The sequence below is a fragment of the Mustela putorius genome, unplaced genomic scaffold (assembly GCF_011764305.1).
Source record: "Mustela putorius furo isolate JIRA1106 unplaced genomic scaffold, ASM1176430v1.1 tig00003834_pilon_pilon_pilon, whole genome shotgun sequence".
Classification (NCBI taxonomy): domain Eukaryota; kingdom Metazoa; phylum Chordata; class Mammalia; order Carnivora; family Mustelidae; genus Mustela; species Mustela putorius.
Genome location: NW_025421987.1, coordinates 134,439,499 through 134,462,306, shown reverse-complemented (window position 1 = coordinate 134,462,306; position 22,808 = coordinate 134,439,499). Strand labels below are relative to the sequence as shown.

Sequence of the window (22,808 nt, the reverse complement as noted above, 5' to 3'; positions counted from 1 at the left end):
CCCCTGGGAGACTATGCAAGCACCCACACCCACCCCCCACCTCCACTTTGGGCCAAAGACTGACTGATACTGAGTAAAACAGTCCTGTCCTATTGCTGTAAAGGCAGGGACAGCTCTTGTGTTTGAGAGCCCCACTGTGGGTCAGGGAAGACTTCACTTTAGGCTACATTCTTCTTCAGCTCTGTCTTCTGCCCTTTCCTGTTTCCTTTCTCCTTGTAGGTTTTTCCTGAGAGCGTGCCTCAATAAATAACATGCTTCTGGGGGGCTCCATCAGTTGAGCAATCGTCTCTTGATTTCAGCTCAGGTTGTGATCTCAGGGGCATGACATGGAGCCCTGTATTGGGCTTTGCCTTGGGCGTGGAGCCTGCTTAACCAACTGAGCCACCCAGGCGTCCCGGGCGTGGAGCCTGCTTCAGATTCTCTCTCTCCCTCTCCCTCTGTGTCACCCCCCTAAAAAAGAAATAAAAACAATAAATTACGCTTCTGAACCTCATGGATCTTTTGGAGACCCCAAATTATGGTAAAAGTTAAGGGAATAAGGAAAAAGAAACTTGGTAACTTCAGCAGCTATAGCAACTTTATGAGCTGGAAGCAGGCTTCCTCTGAGCTGGTCCAAGATGGTGAGTCTTACCATTGGGAAGAGAAAGCCATGTCTTCTAATGGACCTCTGTCCGTCTCACAGCTGCTTCCCAGAGCCTGGGAGGCAGATGCACGGGCTTTAAGACTCTAAAGAGATTTAGGCTCCCTGTGTTGCTGTCCAAATGGGTTGTCGCCAGACTTACAAGTGAAGGTCCAATTAAGAATAAGGAATTGTCCTGGGGCGCCTGGGTGGCTCAGTGGGTTAAAGCCTCAGCCTTTGGCTCAGGTCATGATCCCAGGGTCCTGGCATCGAGCCCCGCATCGGGCTCTCCGCTCAGTGGGGAGCCTGCTTCCTCCTCTCTCTCTGCCTCCATCTCTGCCTACTTGTGATCTGTCTGTCAAATAAATAAATAAAAATCTTAAAAAAAAAAAAAAAAAAAGGAATTATCCTGCCATGAAGCTGGAGGTCCTGGCATTTTGTTCTTGGTTCCTGACTTATAAGTTTACAATGTCTGCCATCTTTGACCCTATGATTTATGAAATTAGGCTTTTTTTTTTTCCTTCTCTCTGCCGAAGTCATCCTATCAGCAGTCTATGAAAAGAACTTTGCCAACTTTGCCAAAGAACTTTGACGAACAAGTCAGTCACATATGAAATAGTGCGCACTGCTTTCTCAAACAAGTTCATAAAAGCCATGAAATTCTAGAACTAGACTGAAGTTATTCCTTCTGGAAAAAAGATCATTCACAGCAAGAATCCGCACAGTCAATGGTTTGAGGGGCTCTAGTGGGTTGAGTCATGATCTGACATGAAACCTCCTGAATTTATATTGTGTTCCTCCTTATATTCATCAGAAGAACCATAACTGCATGTTTAAATTTTGCAAGCTGGATGTTTTTTCTTTTACTCTTTTGCTTTTGCCTCATGTAACTTATTCATGGAATATTTATCTTGATCATGTCACTTATAGGCTATATAGCTGAATAGAAGGGATACATTCTAATATAGAAGTTAGAAAAAATCCATTCCAAAGAAATTGACAATAATGAAACCTTATATTTAGGAATTTTCTTTCCAAATGTTTTAACTGGAATATCGGGTCCACCAAGGACAATCACAGAGAAATTGACCAACATACAAAGTATCCAGTAAAAATGTGTTGATGAAACAAATGGATACCAGTTTGCCCTTTGAACAAGGATTCAGAAAGAGCAAACATATTAGAAATTCGGCAACTGACTTAGAGAAAGTGTAGCCAAGAACCTGGATATGTAAGCAAAGCCTGATGAACTTCCAGACCAATCACTAAGTAAAAAGCAAAAACAAAACAAAAACAAAAAACCCTAAAAATTAAAAACCCTTTATTTACTTCCCTGGTAGTCCATTAGGTTCAGTTTCCATTCTAAGGAAAATGTGATTCCAACTAGTTTGATGATTTAGCTTCTAATACAAAAGCAAATTAGAAGAAGCACGTTAAAAGCCTCAAAGTAGTCTGCAGAGAGAAATGGTCTTGTGGAAGGAAGAGTTAGAAAAATGTTAGAATTAGACACAAGATCCAGGAGAGCACAGCAGTGTGGAGTTGTTGGTACAAGGAAAAAAACCTCTGCTATCTGCATAAAGTTCAATAGCTGCTGTTTAAAATGGTAATCCTGAGTAATTAGGCAAAGTAAATTGCAAAAACAATATAATTGCTTTGAAATTTACAAAGCATTTGCAGCTCTGTTCTATGTGAATGAAATTTCATGTGTCATATTCTCCTTGTGAAGGCAGGGAAATGTGAACCAGATTACGGAAAGATTTGCAAGCAAAATTCTCAACTGGGAAATGCTTGGCACATCAGAGGACATGTTCTCTCTTATAAGGAAGGCTTGACTCTCCAGAATGACTCTTTTCCTGAGCGTCCATGCCTGGTTAAGATTTCCTGGTGCTGCTTTGAGATGGAAGGAACACAATTCTCCCAAAATATTGAGCTCCAAGAAAATGTTTCTGGAACAAAAAGTAGTAACTAACTTTGCATAACAGTAGTAATGTTATCAGAAAGTCATCCCTAGCCTTTTTCAATAGGAAATAGAATTTAAAAGATTGCATGTGTATCATATGATTTTTTGGTGTTCTTTTTCCAAGAAACTTCATCTCAAATTTCATTCAATTAGCAGAGATATAATTTATAATTGGTTTCTGTACATATATCTATGTCACCTGTACCCCACTTGAAGAAACTTTGGTTTCATATCTTCTAAATAGATGATGAAGAAACCAGTCGAAAAATCTTGTTAATCTTATTCAACTTCAGGGTGGAGACGTCCACTGAGCTTTTAGAGGTAAGATTAATGGGGAAGGGTAGAAATAGGCTTCTGCTGAAACTATAATCAGGGAGATTTTTCTATTCCAGAGATAATAACGATTATTTACCAGAAAGACTCCCTGACTGAAGGAAATTTCTCGAATACAAGGTCTATCTCCTTGCCCCTCACCTGGCTTTTAGTTTTATATCAAGATGGCCCATGCTTATGGAAGTAAAAAATCAAAGTATTTTCTTGTTGGATGACTCTGGCCCTTGTGGTATTCATTTTTTTTTTTTTTAATGTTATGTTAGTCACCATTTAGTACATCATTAGTTTTTGATGTAGTGTTTCATGATTCATTATTTCTGGATAGTACCCAGTGCTCATTACAACACGTAACCTCCTCAATACCCATCACCGGGCTCACCCAACCCCCTCCCCTCCCCTCTGAAACCCTCAGATTGTTTCCCGGAGTCGACAGTCTCTCATGGTTCCTCTCCTCCTCTAATTCCCCCCCCTTCAGTTTTCCCTCCCTTCCCCTGTGGTCCTCCATGCTGTTCCTTATATTCTGCATATGAATGAAACCATATGATAATTGTCTTTTTCTGCTTGACTTGTTTCACTCAGCATAATCTCCTCCAGTTCCATCCACGTCGATGCAAATGGTGGGTATTCATCCTTTCTGATGGTTGAGTCATATTCCATTGTATACTGTGGTGATCGTCTTGTCATATGATGAAATATGAATGTAGATCACGGTGACTAACACCCAACTTCACAACTGATGGTTGTCTGATACCCTCCATGGCCCAGGCACCAGAGTGGAGCTTCAGTGAAGCAGTGAGGTTCACAATCTTGATTCTCAATGACTCTGGACCTCATTCCATCCTGTGTCTGATTTTCTTCACTGTTAGCATCAGCTCTATGCTCTCTTGCCTGCTAATCCCACACTTTGGGATGCTCCCCATCTCCATGTTTCTGGCTCTGATTGTGGAACTGCTACTCAATTATTCTGGCTATTTGTTCTGACTGTTGAGTCTCTGACTGTGTAAGGGTCCTCCTGGGTGAACCCAGCCTCCAACCCCGTGCAAGTCTGTGAGGACAGCTCTCTCTGGAGCAACCAGGCACTTTCCCTTGACTTTGAAAGTCCTCCCATTCTTGCTCTTTCCTCTTTTCCTATTTCTCGTCTGCATTTTCTCAGGCCTAGATTGCCCATCTCCCTGGTTTAGGTTCTCTCCATGCCAATCCATCTTTCACTTTACTGAGGCAACATTAATGGCACCTCTCATCTTCACTCTTCAAATCTGATTCCCTCTGCCCTGCTTCTAAGATGTAAATCTGACCCCATCAACATCCTTGTATGCAGAATCAGTCAAGCCAATCATATTGCCTCCATCTTTGAAAGGTCATCCACAAGATTAAATTCATGCCCCATATTTTTGAAGTTTACTGTGACTACTACCCAGTCATGTTTGCACAGGGCTTCGCGGATCATAAAATGTTGTGCTCCTCCCTTCTCACTTTTTAGGAAGCACCACTGGTTCTTCTTTCTCCCTCATACCTTGTGCTGTATTCATAGCAAATCTCATGGATTCTACTCTCAAAATATATCCTGAAACTCATCACTCCTTAACTATTTCACTAACTAATACCTGGTCTAACACACTGTTCTCCCTAATCTGGACCACCACAGCTTTCTAACTGGCCTCCTTACATCAATTATTGATATGCTGTAGTTCTACTATAGGGAGTAGCCATAGAAATCTTGGTAAAGTGTAAACCATGTACTGTCCAGATCCATTTCCTCCTGGACTTTCTTAAGTGGTGGCCTCTCAGACTTAGAGCAAAATCCAGATTCCTTAGCACCGCCATGGAAAGTCCATAGGGTTTAGCTGGTGCTGTCTAAGAATGTTCTACAATGAGAATAATGGTCTATGGTGTTTAATGTAGTAACCACTAGCCACAGATGATTATAAGTACTTGAAATGTGGCTAGTATAACCAAGAAACTAAACTTTAAATTTTAATATAAATATAAACTTAAGTAGACACACATGGTTAATGGCTGGATGGCATAGTTCTAGTGCTTGGACTCTTCAGAGGTGAGTCTCACTTTCTGGACTCAACAAGCACTGAATACTTCTTGTTGCTCCTCAGCAATGCAAACTTATTTCCACTTTGGGGCTTTGCCCAGATATTCCCCCGACTCCCTTCTTATCTTCGAACTTGAAATGACAGTTCATACCCTCACTCCATTCCAGTCTCTGACTCAAGTCACTTTTTCATAGAATCCTTCCTTGATCATAGAAGTAAAATAGCTCCTTATGCTCCCTGCTTCCACACTGTTCTCCTCTAAGTGGCTTTATCACTGCCTGAAATATATACATGTTTTCACCTTGTTTATTATCTGTCTTCTCTACTTTCTCCAGAAGTGTGGGTATGGAGTAGATGGGAAACTGCCTTTAGGCAGAGCTAAAGTTTCTCTAGGTGATTCTGAAAAAAGGCACAGAAGGGCAAGGGAGTTTGAGGTGTTTGCAAGGGAGGAAATACAATCATGACAAAAAGGAATTTGAGAACCTAATGTGGGTGGGGGGACAAGGAAAGGTGGTATGCTCCCCAGTTAATGGATTTTATATTCGGGTGCAGTTGAAATATTCTTGGAGTAGAGGTGTCAGAAAGAATCAGATGGAAAGATGCCAGATGATGGTCCCAGAATGGGAAGCTTGCAAGGGAGATTCTAGAGATGATACAACCACTACTCAGACAAAGTCCTGGGAAGGATCATGGAAGTGGGTGGTGATGTGCAAGAAAATGGAAGACAAGACCTTAGGAGGAGAAAAGCTTAAGGGCTACAGAAGCCAGGGTATTTAGCAGAGTCATCTGCAGTGTATGAATGTCACCAACAATCAGAGTAGGAGTGATGTTGGAATGAGCGAGAGAGGGCATGGCTCTGTCATGGTGGGGAACAGAGAGACCCACTGGGGTTGGCAGCTGACTGGGGATGCTGGTGGTGGGAGGAGGAGCCTGAGCACATGGGTTTTAAAACTGAGTTTCAGAGGAGGAGAGACAGAGTCTGGAAGCAGTACTGAAGGTGCCTCCCCAACTATCAGGCCCAGGGAAGAAGACAAGAGCCACTGCCTGAGATTTTGCTGAAGAGTGAGCTGCAGAAGGTAGAAATGGGAATGCTGACCCTGGGGAGGGTGGTAGACAGGCTGGATTAGCAGATGTGCAGACTTGTGTGGAGGGTGCGCTGTGAGAGGACAGGGTTCCGCCATCTTGTGCTTCTTTTGGTGACCAACATTACTGGGGAAAGGGGTTGCTGGGATTCTTTTCCAAGTTCTCCATGTTGCCCTGTTCTGATAAAACTGAGAGTGTTGGAGATGGAGGGGAGGCCCTTCCAGGGGCACATGGATTTCTAGTATCTCTTTTTGCTACTTTCCCTCATGTTGGTTTTGAGGGCAAAAATGGTGGCATTCCTGGGAGCCCAGGGTGTTCTGGATCCCTCCTCTTGCCCCCTTCTTTTGTGTCTGAACTCAGTCGTCTATGCTGTGGTCACAGCTGCTGTCAGACGTGAGGAAAACATCAAACTGGAACATCAGCTATGAGGCTATTACCAAAAGCCATCATGGGCAAGTTGCATTTTCAGATCAGTGAAGCACCCTCTGGGGGCTGACAGACATTTTGTCCCTCATCCACCTGCTGCCAAGCTACCTCTCTGCTCTGGCCCCCTGGGGGTCATCAAGGATAACTTCTGGTTTTCTGGCTTAGTTGACTTGAGGGATTTTGCTCACCAATGGATGAGAACACATGAAGACCTGGATTGGCACTTGAGTTGAGCAAGCATGATGGGTTTGGTTGAGAATAGGCTGAATTTAAAAGGCATGGATAACCTCAAGTCAGGTGGTCCAAAAAGCAGCTGGATAGATCAGTCTAGAGCTCAGAGTTGTGTTGGATTCAGATTCAGAAGTTATAGGCTGGTGGGTGAAATTAAAATAGGTAACATGTCCCAGTAGAGATGTAGAGAGATTATGGAGAGTGAGAAGAGCTGAGGCCTGACACAAGGAGGCTGGAGAAGACCAACATTTGAGTGGCCACTGGAGGAGAAAGTGATAGCTCAAAGGACCAGAGAGGAATTGTTCCAGCAGTAGGAAGGGAATCAATGGAGTGAGAGATTTAAGGGGGAGAGCACTGGTGTTTAACTCTTCTGATTCCCAGATGTAAGGGACTAATGCTATACAAATACAGAGAACTACAAAACGGGGTGTGCACACATGGGACCCCACTAGAGAAAGTGAGAATGGGAAGAGACTGAAGGAAGGTCTGGAGCTGTTTTATAATAACCCATGTTATTATAAATTTTAGTAAGATTTAAAGGAAATGAATAATTTTATGGAAAAATACAAATTAACAAATCTGAATCATGCCAATTTGTTAAAAAAAGAATAGAATAATAAAATCAAAGAAATGTTCTCAAAATGTATTTTGAAATAGGTGTTAGGTCTAGATATTATTGGAGGTTCCCCCACACCAAACATTAAAAGAGGGGATCTGGGTTCTACAAATTGCTCCATGGAAAAAACAAAAACAAAACAAATGAAAGCTTCTATAGAAATCTTTCCAAATTGTTTTTTTAAAACTTGGCATATCCTTAAAAATAAAATCTGACCAAGAACACAAAGTAACTATTACAGAATAATCTCCCTTATGTATATACATGTAAAATATAATAAAGTATTGGCAATCAAATCCTAGCAGTTTATTAAAAGAAAATCCTCATGGCCAAGTAGGACCTTTTCCAGGAATGTAAGAAGGGTTTAATATTAGGCTATCTATAAATATAATCCATCACATAAAGAGGCCAAAGGACAAAAAATAAATAAAAAAGAAAAGAAATCACACGATTACCTTGATACTTGCCAAAGTCATTTGAAACCATTCCACATCCATTCCTGATGGAAATTTTCAGTAAGCTAAGAACATTACCCATCTTAACACAAGAAAGACTGTCTCAGTTTAATTGTGAACATGAGTGGGAAGTCTGGAATTTGTAGAGAAGGAGGTCTTAAGGACCTCCTTTGCAAGGCACCACCTTATGTTTCTCAGGCTGAGTGTATAAATTTGCAGTGGCTTCCACAATGGGTTGATAAACAAGAGCGCTAAGGCCACTCCTTAGCATCCAACACTGTACAATGCACACTTACAGAAGGCATACAGTTACGGCAAAACAGTGTGGCATTTAAAGTAAGCCAGTCGTTAGCTCAATACCTCCACTAACATTTACCGTATTTTGGGAGTGCAGTAAGCAAGCCCCTGTTCCAAACGTACCCTAATCTACTACCTCCCAAAATGAGAATTATATTTAGAGAGGTGAAATTATTATTGCAGATATTATGATAATCTGGTAATGATAGCTCACATTTACTTATTATGTGCCAGGCACTGTGTTAAGCACTTAGCATCCACTAATTAATGTAATCCTAATGACAGTGTTACAGAAGGGCATTATTATGTTCACTTTACAGAAAGAACAGTGAAGCTCAGGAAAACCCAAGGACAGGGAAGCGTATTAAGTGGCGTCCCAGAGTGGTACTGTGGATGTGAACACAGCTATTTTTGACTCCAGAGCCCATGCTTTGAGCTACTAAGCAAGACTGTATTTCTTTATTGATGAATAAGAAATGGAATATGAAAGATCTTAGGTTATAAAATTAATATAAAACAAATGTCCTGTATATCAGCTCTCAGCAATCAGAAAATATAAAAGAGATGGTTTATAAGTGCAACCCAGAGTATAAAACACCCAGACAATAGCTAACATAGAATCGGGCAGAAAGGATTTGAGGAAAACTCTCAAGTGTTTATGAGGGTCATAAAAGGCATGTCAATACCTAACGATACATACTATGTTCCTGGATAAGATACCCCATTACTAGTAAAGATTTCACTGAGATGATCTTAAAAGTTTCATGCAAGGAGTTCCAAAATATCATTTTTATAACTTGGTAGAAAAAGAGAAATGTGTGCAGCTAAATAAATAAAACTCCCAAGAAGGTACTTGTATTACCAATTATCTATTAAAAAGCTACAATGATTAAAAGGTTATAGTAATCATGCCAAAGTACTGTAGAGTAATACATGCAAAATCATTAGAATATAACAGATGACTCTAAAGGAGAACCTAGTACATATTAGCATTTATTACATAATAAGTGTAACATTTCAAGTCAGTGAAAAAAGAATGAATTATTCAATAAATGGTTTTAGAAATACTCAGTAATCATTGGGAAGAAAAATTAGAGTTCTCCCATACCACAACACCAAAAAAGCCAGATGGATTAAGGTGATAAAAGTAACAAGTATTTATTAAAGATCTATTATTTATCTGCTTCCAGGGTGGCAAAGACCTTTCTAAATATAAATGGAAAAAAGAAGCCATAGCTAAATAAATCTGAGACACCTAACAACATGACAAAAGAAATCTTCATACTGAAAATGTCATAAAATCAAAAAAGCAAGTTTCAGTGTGGGTTAACAACATATATGAAAGATCATGGTTATGATATGAAAGATCAAAGGTTAACAACATATATGAAAGACCATGGTTTTAATATTTATAAAGAAGTTTTTAAAAAATCAATAGGAAATGGATGAATGTTCTATTAAAATGGACAAGGACAGATAATACAATCAGATAATATGCAAAAGAAAAAAGACAAATATTTTTAAAACATAAAAATAATCCTTGTGTAAATAAATGTAATTAAAACAATAAGAAAAATTCCATATATCTTTGTCCTTCAAATGTTCTGATTTAAAAGACTATGAAACTACAACTTAACCAAAAAACCCAAGCAATCTGGTTTAAAAATGGGCAAAGGCCTTGAACGGACATCTCTCCAAAGAAGATATACCAATGGCCAATAAGCACATGAAATGATGCTCAACTGATCATTTGGGAAATACAAAATAAAAACCACGATAAGATACCACTGAACACCCATTTGAATAAAAACAAAAAACCAAAACCAAAACAAAACAAAAAAACAGAAAATACGAAGTGTTGGAGAGGATGTAAAGAAATTAGAACCCTTATTTATTGTTGATGTGTATCTAAAATGGTGCAGCCAGTGGGGAAAGCAATATGATGATTCCTCAAAAAATTAAAAAAGAATTGCCATATAATATAGCAATCATATTTCATGCCATATACCTGAGAGAAATAAAAGCAGGGATTGAACCGACATTTGCATACCTAAGTTCATAACAGCACTATTCATAATGGCCAAAAGATGGAAGCAACCCAAATGTCCCTTGATGGTAAGTGAATTAGTGTAACTGGGAAAGAAGTTCAGAGAGTGAGAAAATAAAAAATAATAAATTATGAATGATATCAAATATTATCCTATTGAAAATATAGCAAAATTTCTTAGCTCCAAAAATGTGATATATCTATATAATGGAATATTATTTAGCTTTTCAAAAGGAAGGGAATTCTGACACATACCAAGACATGAATGAAATTTGAAGATTTACATTAAGGGAAATAAGCCAATCACAAAGGGATGAATATCACGGAATTCTTCTGAGATGAGGTAGCTAGAGAAGTCAAATTTAGAGAATCAGAAAGTAGAATGGTGATGTCAGGGGTTGGAGGCAAAAGGAGATGGGGAATAACTCTTTAATGGGGACAGAGTTTCAGTTTGGGAAGATGCGAAAGTTCTGGAGATGGATGATGGTGATAGTTGCATAACAATGAGAATGTATTTAATGTCACAGAAATGTACAATTAAAAATGGTAAAAATGGTAAATAATAAATTATGTATATTTTACCACAAATTAAAAAAAAAACTAGGGTGGTTGGATTTTGATGCCTAAATATAATAGAGACTTGAAAAAGAAAGAAAGAATGAACTAGAAACAAATTTCTCACCAACGCAGGTTCATGATAAAGAAATCTTAACATAGTCATAAAGCAGAATATATACATACATATATACATATTTACTGAGAATTCAGATCTACATATTTACAGATCAGAATTACAGATCTGCCTTCACATAGATTTAAGGCTCAAATTTATAAAACACAATTTGGCTTGGGAACCTCCAAACCGAAAAAGTAATATAAAATTAAATTCTCAGCTAGTGATGCCCTGGGATACCTGCAGAAGAAAACATTCTTTCTTTCTCTGTGTGTGTGTGTGTGTGTGTGTGTGTGTTTTTTAAAGATTTTTATTTATTTATTTGTCAGAGAGATAGAGAGAGAAAGAGAAAGCATGAACACAAGCAGGGGCAGAAGCAGGTAGAGGGAGAGGAAGAAGCAGACTCCCTGCTAAGCACTCCCTGGGACTCCACCCCAGGACATTGGGATCATGACCTGAGCCGAAGGCAGACACTTAACTGACTGAGCCACCCAGGCATCCCAGAAGCAAACACTCTTGAGTGGTATATGTTATTAGAAGAGCAAACGCAGCAGTGCAATCCTGAATCTTGACCCGTACCTCACACCATACCAAAACAGTGATTCTAAATGGATTATAAATCTATGTGTGAAAGGCAAAACAGCATTTCTAGGAAATAATATAGAAGAATACCTTCATGTCTTTGGGGTAAGCAAAGATTTCATGAATAGAACATAGAAAAGCTTAACAACCATAACATAACACAGCATAACAACCATTAGTGGGAGTATGAATTGGTACAGCTGCTTTGGAAAGCTGACAGTATCTATACATATGCCCCACAACCTAGCAATGTTGTTCCTAGGTATACACCCAAAAGATGTGCCACAAAGGATATACATAAAAATGATCACAGCAGTACCACTTATAGCCGCCAAATCCAAGAAACAATCCAGATGTCCATCATCAGAAGAGTAGATCAATAGGGAACTATTCATATAGTGGAATGCTATACAGCAATGAAAAAGGAAAAACTAGTGCTACTTGCAATGGCATAGATGACTTTCATAACATACTAAGTGAAAGAAGCCAGGCATAAAAGAATATACAGTATATGCTCCATTTACAAAAAGTTCAAATAACTGAGATTAATATATGTTGTTAGAAGTCAGGATATTATTTATCTTTGGGAAGGAAGAAATAGAAATGGGTCTGAGGGAGATTCTGGGGTGCTGGTAACATCCTATTTCTTGATTTTACATTGGCTGCAGACAGATAAAAAGTTTATATTCTGTAAAATTCATTAAGCTGGAATCTTGAAATGTGTGTCTTTTTTGGTATGATGTCATATTTCAGTCAAACTTTGCTAAGAAGTAAAAAGCGATGGTATAATATTTCTTCAGGGCACTGTGTCAATGAGAATAAAGGACCCTAGAAGTATTTATAACTGGACCCAGCTATTCTACTTTCCATGAAACTAGTCAGAAATATAATAAAAGGTTTATGTAGCAAGACATAAATTTTAATATTTTAAAATATGTAAACAGTAAGAAAGAATCTAAATATGCAGTCAGAAGGGACTTCTGGGATAGATCTGGTGTAACAACAAAGTAGAATATTATACCATTTTGAATATTCATGTTATTGATTATCTAAGAGTATAAGGAAACTGCATAACATCAAGTGGAAGAAAAAGTACAACATGCATTTATGTATATACGCTGTTCCAATTTTGTTTCAAGGGTGTGTGTGCATGCATAAAGGAAATGTAAATGAAAGAAATACAGCAAGAAACGTAACCATCCTTATCTCCAGGTTGTTGTGTGATAAAGAAATTCTTCTTTATATTTTTGTCTTCCAGTTTTCTACAGTGAATACTTGTTATTTTTATAATTATGACAACAACTCAGTAAAAACATAGCTACTATTGTAAAACCAGCTGCATCTGAGAAATGCTTAAGATTATTTGGTAACATGGAAGTCAACAGCTGGTCACTATTGCCAGAGCTATTCCTTTGGACTGAATGGTAAATAGGAAGGGGAAGAAGAGAGACTAATTACAAATTATTCCCTCACATATTGTGGTTAGAACGAAGGAGGGGACTCCTTGGTCCATGGCTCCTATGGGCTATGGGGTGGCTTATATCCCTCTTCCAAAATTGAAGCCATAGGCTGGTAAGTCAATGGCTTATCTTCGTTGGGAGTGCAAAACAGCTAAGGCGAAAACTTATGTTCAACAGCACAAGTAAGGTCCAAAAGGAGGCAAATCCAGTTATACTACTGGAACATCAGTTTGGGTTACTGAAATGATTCCAGTGATGACATGTGGGGTTGACTAGGAATAGAAGCCATCTAATGTGAAGCAGGAAGGGAAAGTAAATAACGTTATATGCCCATATATGCTTACGACATACTAGGTTATAGGCTTTACAAAAAACCCATGTCAACTGGGTATTAGCATCCCCATTCTAGAGATTAGGAATCTGAGACTCAATGAGGCTAGACAACTGGCCCAGAGTCATAGGGCAAATAATAAGAAAAGATCTCAATTCTTCTCTGTTTGGCCTGGAAACCTATAATCTCTCCACAGCATCTTGGGTCATATAAGTGATGTCAAAGGGTAGCCACACAAAACCTTCCTATTAGACCTTAGTTAGAGTTCTATGCTGTCAGTAAGTCAGTAGGAGAAGGGATATTCATTGAAATAAGGGATGCTGAAACATGACATTTTTCTTAGTATTCAACAGTCTCTATACTTAAAAAACAAATGAGGTTGTGGTCTTTCTGGAACAGTTAGTGGAAAGATAGAGGGGTGAGGTTCATCAGTGGTTTTCACATTCTTTCACTTCAACTAATTTTATGAAAAAGAAAACCACATAAACCACATTACTACTTCGGTTCACAGGCATATGCTCTGAGGAAATTGTATTGTCCTGGGGTATCCAAGGTCCAAGAGAGTGTTCTTCTTTTTTTTTTTTTTTTAAGATTTTATTTATTTATTTGACAGACAGAGATCACAAGGAGGCAGAGAGGCAGGCAGAGAGAGAGAGGAGGAAGCAGGCTCCCCACTGAGCAGATAGCCTATGGGGGCTCGATTCCAGGACCCTGGGACCATGACCTGAGCAGAAGGCAGAGGCTTTAACCCACTGACCCACCCAGGCACCCCAAAAGAGTGTTCTTAAACAACACTAACAATCTGGGTGATTTTAGGCAAGTCGTTGTCTCTCTCTTGGCTTTGATTTCCTCAAGAGAGAAAAGAGAAGACATTTCAGCAAACTTTGAGGGCTCTAGGTACTTGACTGATCTCCTACAAGCTGTTTATCTTTTCCCCAGGTGATGGACCTCTGTGCATAACTGCACAATTATGAAAGCGGATTCTGGTTGTGCATGCATCTTCCAAAGACTGTTTGTGGACCCCCAAAGAACACACTAACCCTTTATGAAAACACCTGGTACATGTGATAAGGGAACTGCAGTCATGCTCACTAAAAAAGCCCTTATCTTTTAGAGAGGCAACCTGAAATATTTCTGGATGAAATGAACTGATGCCTGGAATTTGCTTTCAAATGATCCAGTGTATCTGGGGAGGGATGGTGGTGGTAACAGAAATAACAGATGCAACAAGATCACCCAAGAATTGGTCACTGGGGAAGGCAGGTAATTAGTTCCACGACAGTTCTTTATACTGTTTCCTCTACTTTCGTGACTGTTGAAATTTTCCATACTAAAATAAATTTACACAACAAAAATTATCCCTGATTTAAAAAATACTCCGAGCAGATGATGGCTCATGTTTCCAACTCCATTAAGCCATGATGTTGCATTCCAAAGAACCTGAAAAGGAAATGGACTTCCAGAAACATGCTACGGGCTCAGGGCACGGAACCATCCTCTTTCACTTCTAATGGACTCTCTGTTCTAAAGGGTTTATTCTGGTCTCCTTTTCCAGATATTTCTGTGACATTACATTTAATTATCTGCATAAGTCTGTTTTTGGAGGAAGAGTAGCAAAACCAAACCAGAGAGCTCGACAAAAATTGGTCTTTAATCATTTCACATGCAGCTCAACTCGTTTTCAAAGATTTCTTAAGAGAAGACGAAAATACTGCTGTAAATGACTTTGAGTGGCATGGGAGCTATGTGGTTAGGATATGATGGGAACGAGGAGCAAGTGAAAGAGTACACAGCATGACGGATAGATGTGGTGGGGGGCTGGGCTCCGTAGCTCTGCTGCCCAGCACTCTGCCCTGGTTGTGTCACTCAACTAGCTGTATGATCTTGGGCAAGTCGCCCAACCTTTCTGAGCTTCTGCATCCTTATTCATAAAATCAAAGAAACAGGCAATCTCCCTCATTGGGTTATTGTGAAGAATCAAATTGTACCTGACATAGAGTACACATTCAGTAGATGCTGACCAGAGTTCTTTCAACTGTGTAAATATAAAAATAGATCTTAAAAAAAAGATGTACGATATAGATCAAAATGTTATCAGTAGTTGCCTTGGATTGTGAGCCAATGGGTTATTTCTTTTTCCTTTATTTTTATCTGGGCTTTTCAAATTTTTACAAAGAATATTTTGCTACCCTTATAATCAGAGAAGAAAAGTCTTTTAGAAGGTAATTTTAAAAATCTTTCTTGCGAAAGTTTAATGCCCAGAGAGGCCTAACCCATGTGGAAGGTTCATAAACAGACTGTCGATCAGAGCGAGGTGAAACGACTACTATTACCTTGTTCATGCTTTCCTTTCTATGCTCTCATCTTCAGGGCAGAAAATCCCTAAAAATGGCAGTGAACATTCAGATACGGCACCCCTAGTGAAGAATAAATAGAACCTTCTTCTGCTCCTGTTTCATGCCCTCCAGCTCCATTACCACGTGTTCCTCCATGCCAGCAGCTAAGCTTTTTTTGAGGGGGTTGGACCCCTTTGAGAACATCACCAGTGCCACACCATAAAAATTCACATTCGGGCACACTATTTTGCATTCAATTTCTTGGCGTTCATGGCCCATCCCCTGTCACCCCTGAGCCATCCCCACTGATAAAGAACACCAAAGCCATGACAAATTTCAGAACATAAACATGCCCTTCAGGTGTGTAGCCCACTTGGAGAAAAATTGGCATGTACAAATTTGAAAGCCTAGTCAGAGAAATCAGTGGATAATTATGGGTATTACATATGTAGTTTTTGCTCTGCCAAAGAATTTGCATCAGGATATCTATAAATAGCAAACCCATATAGTGTGTTTAAACCATGCCGTGGTGTACGCAAATGCTAAGCCCCTTCCAGAACACACCTACTGCAGAGCAACAGGCCTGATTCAAAAAGTTTAGTACCGGTTTCACTCTTGAGTTTTGCTGCATTCATTTACAGTCTATGAGACCATCTTTGAAATGGCCCCTAACCCATACCCCTTGGGTGGCTGATGCTCAATGATAGACAATCATGAGACACCCAGAAACTTCCAGTCAAAAGAGAGGTGGTAAGTATGTGTGTGCAGGTTATGAAACAGCTTTGGAATGGGTATCTGTAGTGGGGTGGAGCCCCTTGATCCCAGGAAGGAAAAGGATAAACACAGATTGAGTCTTTGCACTGCAATGGGTCGTTTTACCTATTCTTCACAGTGACGTTGGAAGGAGGGTCTTGTGCCCCTATTTCCAACCGAGTTTCAGAAAAGTTGACACACACATGCCCCAGATCAGACATTTATCAGGGGGAAAAAAGATAAAGATAATGCAAAGCTCTCTTTGGTGGCTAACTTCCAGAGGCTGAGATGTGTATAGTGCCCAGCAGCACTTAAACCAAGAGCCACCTGGCTGTGATTTTGATCCTGCAGATTTGTCAATGGCTTTTAGGGATGTACCTAAAGGGAGAGAGGGATGGGCCTTGTTTTGGTCCCATCTGCCCTGCCCTCCAAACCGGCATACCCCTTCCCTTCACTCCTATACAGGAACCGCCCAGAATTCCAAAGATGCCTGGGGGATTCACCAGAAGATCTGTATAAAGAACCAGGAACCCTGCACTTAAAGAAATCCATATAACCACAAACTCCATCTTAGGATTTTCACTCCAGGCTAAGATGCTATTTGACATGTCACTGCTGACGTCCACATTTTACTTGCTCCTCTTCCAAGATTTCCAAACATGTGCCTGGCCCCCACGAGAGTTTCAGAGGAAGTGGAACGGTGGCACAGTGCTGCGGGGCTGGCTTTGTGTATGTGTGTTAGTGTAACTCATAAAAAGCAAGTGTAAGTTCTCCAAGTATTAACTTCCACAAGAGGAACCTCAACTTTCCCACGAACGCGGCTTTTTCCTTTCGCTTAGCTTTTCCGAAGTTAGAAGTTAGGGGTAAGCCCTTAAATTAAACAGAGTCTCGGGGACCCCTGTGACACAAACACCCCTCTACTGGCCACAAGTGCCCTAGCTTTTCTGAAGGCGAATCCCTCGCTATCATACTTCATCCTTCAGAAGCAGCAGAACACCTCCACGTGCTTTGGGGCTCCAGCTGGGTGAAAGCACAGAACCACCAAGCCACCAAGCACCCAGGAAAGCGGTCTCTGAGCTTGCAGTCAGGGCGCGGGGAGAAACCAGCGCAGCCTCGGGTCTGCGTGGGCAGGAGGCTGGGTCCACACGACGTGGTCCAGCAGCGTTACAGCGAGTCCTACCCGACATTCTAGTCTCCGGGGAGCCCTGAGGGTACTAAGGGTATGTCTCCCGCCGGCGTCGGCGCCGGTTCCGGGGAAACGAAGGCGGACCGAGAGGGCAGGAGTGAGTTCATGTTTTCTTGGGGCAAGTGTGCGCGGTACCTTGGATTCCTGGCTGCTCGTGGATGCAGGAGAGGGCGGCTGCTCGGCGCTCGGCGCCTCCTTGGGCAGCCCGTCCACGCCGTCCTGGCGGGCGCCGCTCGGGGGGATCATCCTGGCGGCGCGGGAACGGTGTTGGGCTCCCGGTGGAACAGCGAGGCTGGCCTTCCCGCCGCTCGGGCTAACTCAGCCGCGGGTCCCAGGGATTCCCATCCTCTCCCAGCCGCCCACGCGCCCTCCCTGGACTCCGCCTGTGCGCACGCCCGTCCCGCACTCCCGCCGCCCCTCGCCGGCCAGCGCACTGGCGGGACTGGCAGCCGGCGGGAGCGCTAGCCGGCCGCGGGGGAGGGCGGGGCGGGGCGGGGCGGGGCTGAGCGGCAGCCGCCGGGAGGCAGGGCGTGGGGGGAGGGGTGGGGGCCGCGGCTGAGGGGTCCTGCAGCCCCGCTTCGCGCGCGCGCCGACCCGAGCTAGGGGGTGCCCCAGGAGGGGTAGTGGAAGGCAGACAAAACCCGGGAAGAATTCAGCCCGGAGGGACCACCTGCAACACCACCGTCATTCCGCACCCTAAGGAACAGCGACTCCAAGGGAGACGGTGACTTAGCTAAGTTATTTATAGGGTTCAGTGACGGAGAGCGGGGAGAGCTGGGGTTCCCCTGCTTGAAGGCACTCCACGCTCCCCCATTCAGCCTTGGACTAAAGCAGAGGCGAAATGCAAAGAGGCTGTGTCCTCATTTTGTTGTGTGCTTTTTGTCTCAGCCCTCTAGACTTTTTTTTTTAACCTTATTTAATCCTCAAGGCCAACCTCTTGGGCTGGGTAGCATCACTCACATTTTATAGACGAGAAAACTGAGGTTCTAGGGAAGCTAAGTAATTTGCTTTAAGTCGTTGAACTATAAATAGTGGATTGGAACCCATTTTGGCTCAAAAACCCATGCCCTTTGAACTCTGAGGCCTCAGATGGAGGCCAGCTCTGCATGGCTGAACACCCCATAGGGTGATTCTGCATAGCAAGGAATTCAGGGCTGTTCATGGAGGGGCAGACCAGTCTGCCTTAATAGAACCTTTGGAAACAGAGAGATGGCCCCATTGAATAAAGGGGCAGAAGGATCTATTATGTTTTGAAGACACAACCTATGTTAAGTATGCACGGAAAGGAAATACATCTGGATATTTAAAAAATCTTATTTTTTCATAAACACAAGACTCCCACAATTGTCTAACAGAAAATTGCAACATTATGTTCCAGGTTTTCCTGATTATCTGTGAATTTTGCAAGCCCAGCTTCATGGGTATGCAACCTGTGCAGTCTCATCCAGGACCCTGTACTTGGTTTGATGCTCTTCCATCACCATCTTGAAATTCCTTTATTTTTAATTTTTTTTCAATTGTAGTTTAGTTGATACACAGTGTTACACTGGTTTCAGGAGTCCAACATGGTGATTCGACATCTCTATTCATTATGCTCTGCTCTCCACAAGTGTCGCTACCATCTGTCACCATACAATGTTATTACAATACTGCTTACTGTATTCTCTGTGCTGTACCTTTCATTCTTGTGATTTATGTGCTCAGTAACTGGAAGCCTGTACCTCTCATTCCCCTTTGCCCTTTCTGCCCATCTTCCCGCCTCCCTTCCCTCTGGCAACCACCAGTTTGTTCTCTCTGTATTTATGGCTCTGTTTATAATTCTTAATAATATTTGAACAAGGGGCCCTGAATTTTCATTTTGAACTGGACCCTGTGAATTATATATCTGGTCCTGCATGTTTGCCTTAGCTCATGTCTTTGGGAAGAACCTATTACCCTCTCTATCCTGGACATCAACTGAAAGCTCCTGTTCTAAGTGCCAGGCTCTTAATGGACATTTGGCTCTCTTCTGGAGCTCTCAGAGAGCTCCAAATACCCTAGTGGCCCTTAGCTTCTTATTTGACCAGGCCAGATTGGCTAACTCAAATGGCCACAGCTCTTTCCGTCTCAAAACACAATTCCTAATTGTTCATTAGATACAAAATTCTGATAGCCAAAATCACAAGAGCAACAACCAGAGCATACAATGACAGGGGCAACAGTATCAGTGGATCTTTATCCAGCATCTCCTCTGTACCAGACATTGTGCTAGAAAATAATGATTGAGCAGAGAGAAAGTATCAATAGATTTAGTCTGTTGTCCTGGAATGGAGAACCTGGTGAGAGAGAGAGAGACAGAGATTAAATAAATCACACACACACACACACACACACAGATTTTATGAACTGTGATAAAGAAAAATATAGAAATCTAATGACTATGAACAAATGCAAGGACTGAACAAGTGTGTGGCCAGAAAAGGATCTTTGGAGGAAGTGAAGCCCCCCAGGATCATGGGCAGTTCCAACCTTGGTAGGGAAGCACACTGTAACTTAAGTACAAAGAATTTTTCATCTTTGGATCTTATTTTTTTTTTTTAAGAGTTGAAGGTCAGCTGTATGATCTCACCCTTCATTTTAGAAAATGCTCAGACTTTGATTCTGTGGGCTTTGGCTTCTTCTGGAGCCATTTGGTAGAAAGATATTAAGACTATTTAAAATTTTAAAATGCCATACTTAGGAAGGGCACCAAAAAGAATAGCAAGGAAAGGAAGTGAGAAGATAAGCAGAATGATGAGGGAAGGGGGAAGTGACAAGGATAAAGGAGAAAGGGGTCTCAATAAGTTGGTTTCCATGTCTGATGCGTGGGGTTGTGAATAATAAGATATATGAAGAGTATGGAGTGTGGCAGTTAAGTCAATGATAATAATAACTGCTAACCTGCACTGGGCTTCTGCTATGTTAGAAACATTTTCTTTGTGTTTTTTTTTTTTTTCATTTAATCTTTTATTTAGCAAGATAATTATGCTAGGTTTTACAGTGAGTGTGGGAAAAGGGACTTGAACTCAGATATATCCTGCTCCTGGGCCAAGTTTTGGCTACATTCTTCTGCTGTCCCTTGCACATATGTGGAATCCAGATCTGGTGAAGAGGCTGCAGGCCTTAAAGAGACAGACAGAAGCCTAGGAGAAGCATAGGGAGAGTCCTCAAAGAATGGAGAGTTGCCCACTCCATTCTTGTATCTTAAAAGTGAAAAATCACCGGGTGTACGTTTTGGAGATGATAGCCAAGAAGTCAAGACAAATGTGTCAGGAGGCACCAACCACTATCATTCAACCTGTGAAGGGGCATTAGTTGTCACCTCTGGCCACCTTGCCTGAGGGACCTGCCTGGAAGCCAGAGAAACCCAACACTTTGCCCAGAGTCCTACCAACAACCCCACCAGCCCCTGCTTTGAACAATGGTTAATGTGGGACTGCAGCCCTCACAACAACTCTTGACTGTTCCCTCCTCAGCATCAAAGCTAATCATTTTATTTGGAGACTCCCATTATCAGGGCAGACAAGACCCAGTGCAAGACTTCTTAACCTGTTTTTGGACGTCTCAATTAATAATAATGACAGCAACAATGATGGTAGGTTATATTTGAATAGCACTGTGTGATGGCATTGAAATGGTCTCCTGGAAAAAGCAGCCTCATAGAGCTAGTTTCTGGTTAAGATCTGTCTCTATTCTCTATAGAGTAAATTTGTGGGCTACTTCTAGTTGGTTCTAACCTCTGGGAATTGGAGGGGGACTTGAATCTTCACACTTAGTGAAAGGTCCATGAGCCTGAAGGTCCCAGCTCTTCCACTTAAAAACAACAAGATCTTAGACAATTGACTTGATCTGCCTCAATCTTGGTTTCCTGTATAAAATGAGATAATGATCCCTACTTCATAGGGTTTCTGTAAGGATCAAAGGATTAAAGTCCTGGTCAAAATTAGTCTTATACTGCTAATTATTATTGTTACTATCATCATCAACATTAGTTGTATGCTTTTGCTCAAATATATTCACTCTGAGTAGGGTTTTCTGCTCTTACAACCAACTGCATGTACAATGTCAAAACAGTTTAATTTCTATACACTATTTGTGAAATAGCAGAAAGAGAAATTAAAAAACCAATCCCATTTATATTCACACCAAAAATAATAAAATCCCTAGGAATCAACTTAACCAAGGAGTTGAAAGATTTGTACTCAGAAAACTATAAAACACTGGGGAAAGAAACTGAAGATGATACAAACATGAAAAGATACTCCATGCTTACGGTTTGTAAGAATCAATATTGTTAAAATGTCCACACTACCCAAAGTAAGCTACAGATTTAATGAAATCCATATCAAAATACCAGCAGCATTTTTCAGAGCTAGAACAAACAATCCTAAAGTGTGCAAAGTGTGTATGGAACCACAAAAGACTCTGAATCGCCAAATCAGCCTTGAGAAAGAAGAACAAGCTGGAGGTATCACATTTCTAAAATTATTGACAGCTCCTACTTGGAAACTTCAGATGCAGTTTCCTACAGAATTTAGTCCTTTGATTAGTAATTAGCATGTGCCTTCACATACCCTCTTCTGTGGGTTCAGGGTAATAGTTTCGGAGATGTGAGAACCCCTTCACCCTGGCCCTTTTGTTTCTTAAAATGTCTGGTCTATTCCTTCTTCCAGTTTTGGTGCTTGTCACCATTTCCTGAATCTGAGAATCCCTTACCATTGTTCCCCATGGACAGCTTTCCTCCAATTTCAGAACTCAGAGCACACCATCTAAAGAATCTTGTTTCTTTCTTTTCTTATTTGGTGTCCTTCAGGATCTAAGCTCTGTGACATTGAGGACCTCATGTCTCCTCTTCATCATCTATTTCTGGAGCTTAGGTCCTCGTATAATAGGTGCTCAGTGAGTATTTGTTAAATGAGTGAAAGATAAAATGCCAGCCTGTAGAGAAACTTACAGGTCTGATGGAAAAACTCTTGTAGAGGGGAAACTCAAAACTCACAAAGGTTAAATACTGTGCCAAGTTAATTAATATGTGGCACAATGAAACACTGTCTGTTTACTTGTTTACCAATCTCAATGCTCACTGCTGTACTCAGATTTGGAACATATGAGCAAACTACTAAAAGCATGAGTTTCTTTCCTGAGTCTTCAAATTTATTATCCTATGCAAAATATTTCTTTTTCTAACAGCATTTTTAAAATTAACATATAATATATTATTGTTTCAGAGGTACAGGTCTGTGATTCATCAGTCTTACACAAATCACAGCACTCACCACAGCATATGCCCTCCCCAATGTCCAACATCCTGTCACCCCATCCATTCCATCCTCCTTCCCTCCAACAACCCTCAGTTT

The 22,808-nt window shown here is 41.1% G+C and overlaps 1 protein-coding gene across 1 annotated transcript in view; it reads right to left on the bottom strand.

The window, feature by feature from the left end:
- The window catches only part of STAC (SH3 and cysteine rich domain), a 154,094-nt gene extending 136,207 nt beyond the window's left edge, over positions 1-17,887 (bottom strand). Inside the window, exon 1 of the mRNA XM_045089090.1 lies at positions 17,569-17,887. Within this exon, the coding sequence (XP_044945025.1) occupies positions 17,569-17,679 (111 nt within the window). The 5' untranslated portion in view covers positions 17,680-17,887. The remainder of the gene's footprint in view (positions 1-17,568) is intronic.
- Between the last annotated feature and the right edge of the window lie 4,921 nt (positions 17,888-22,808).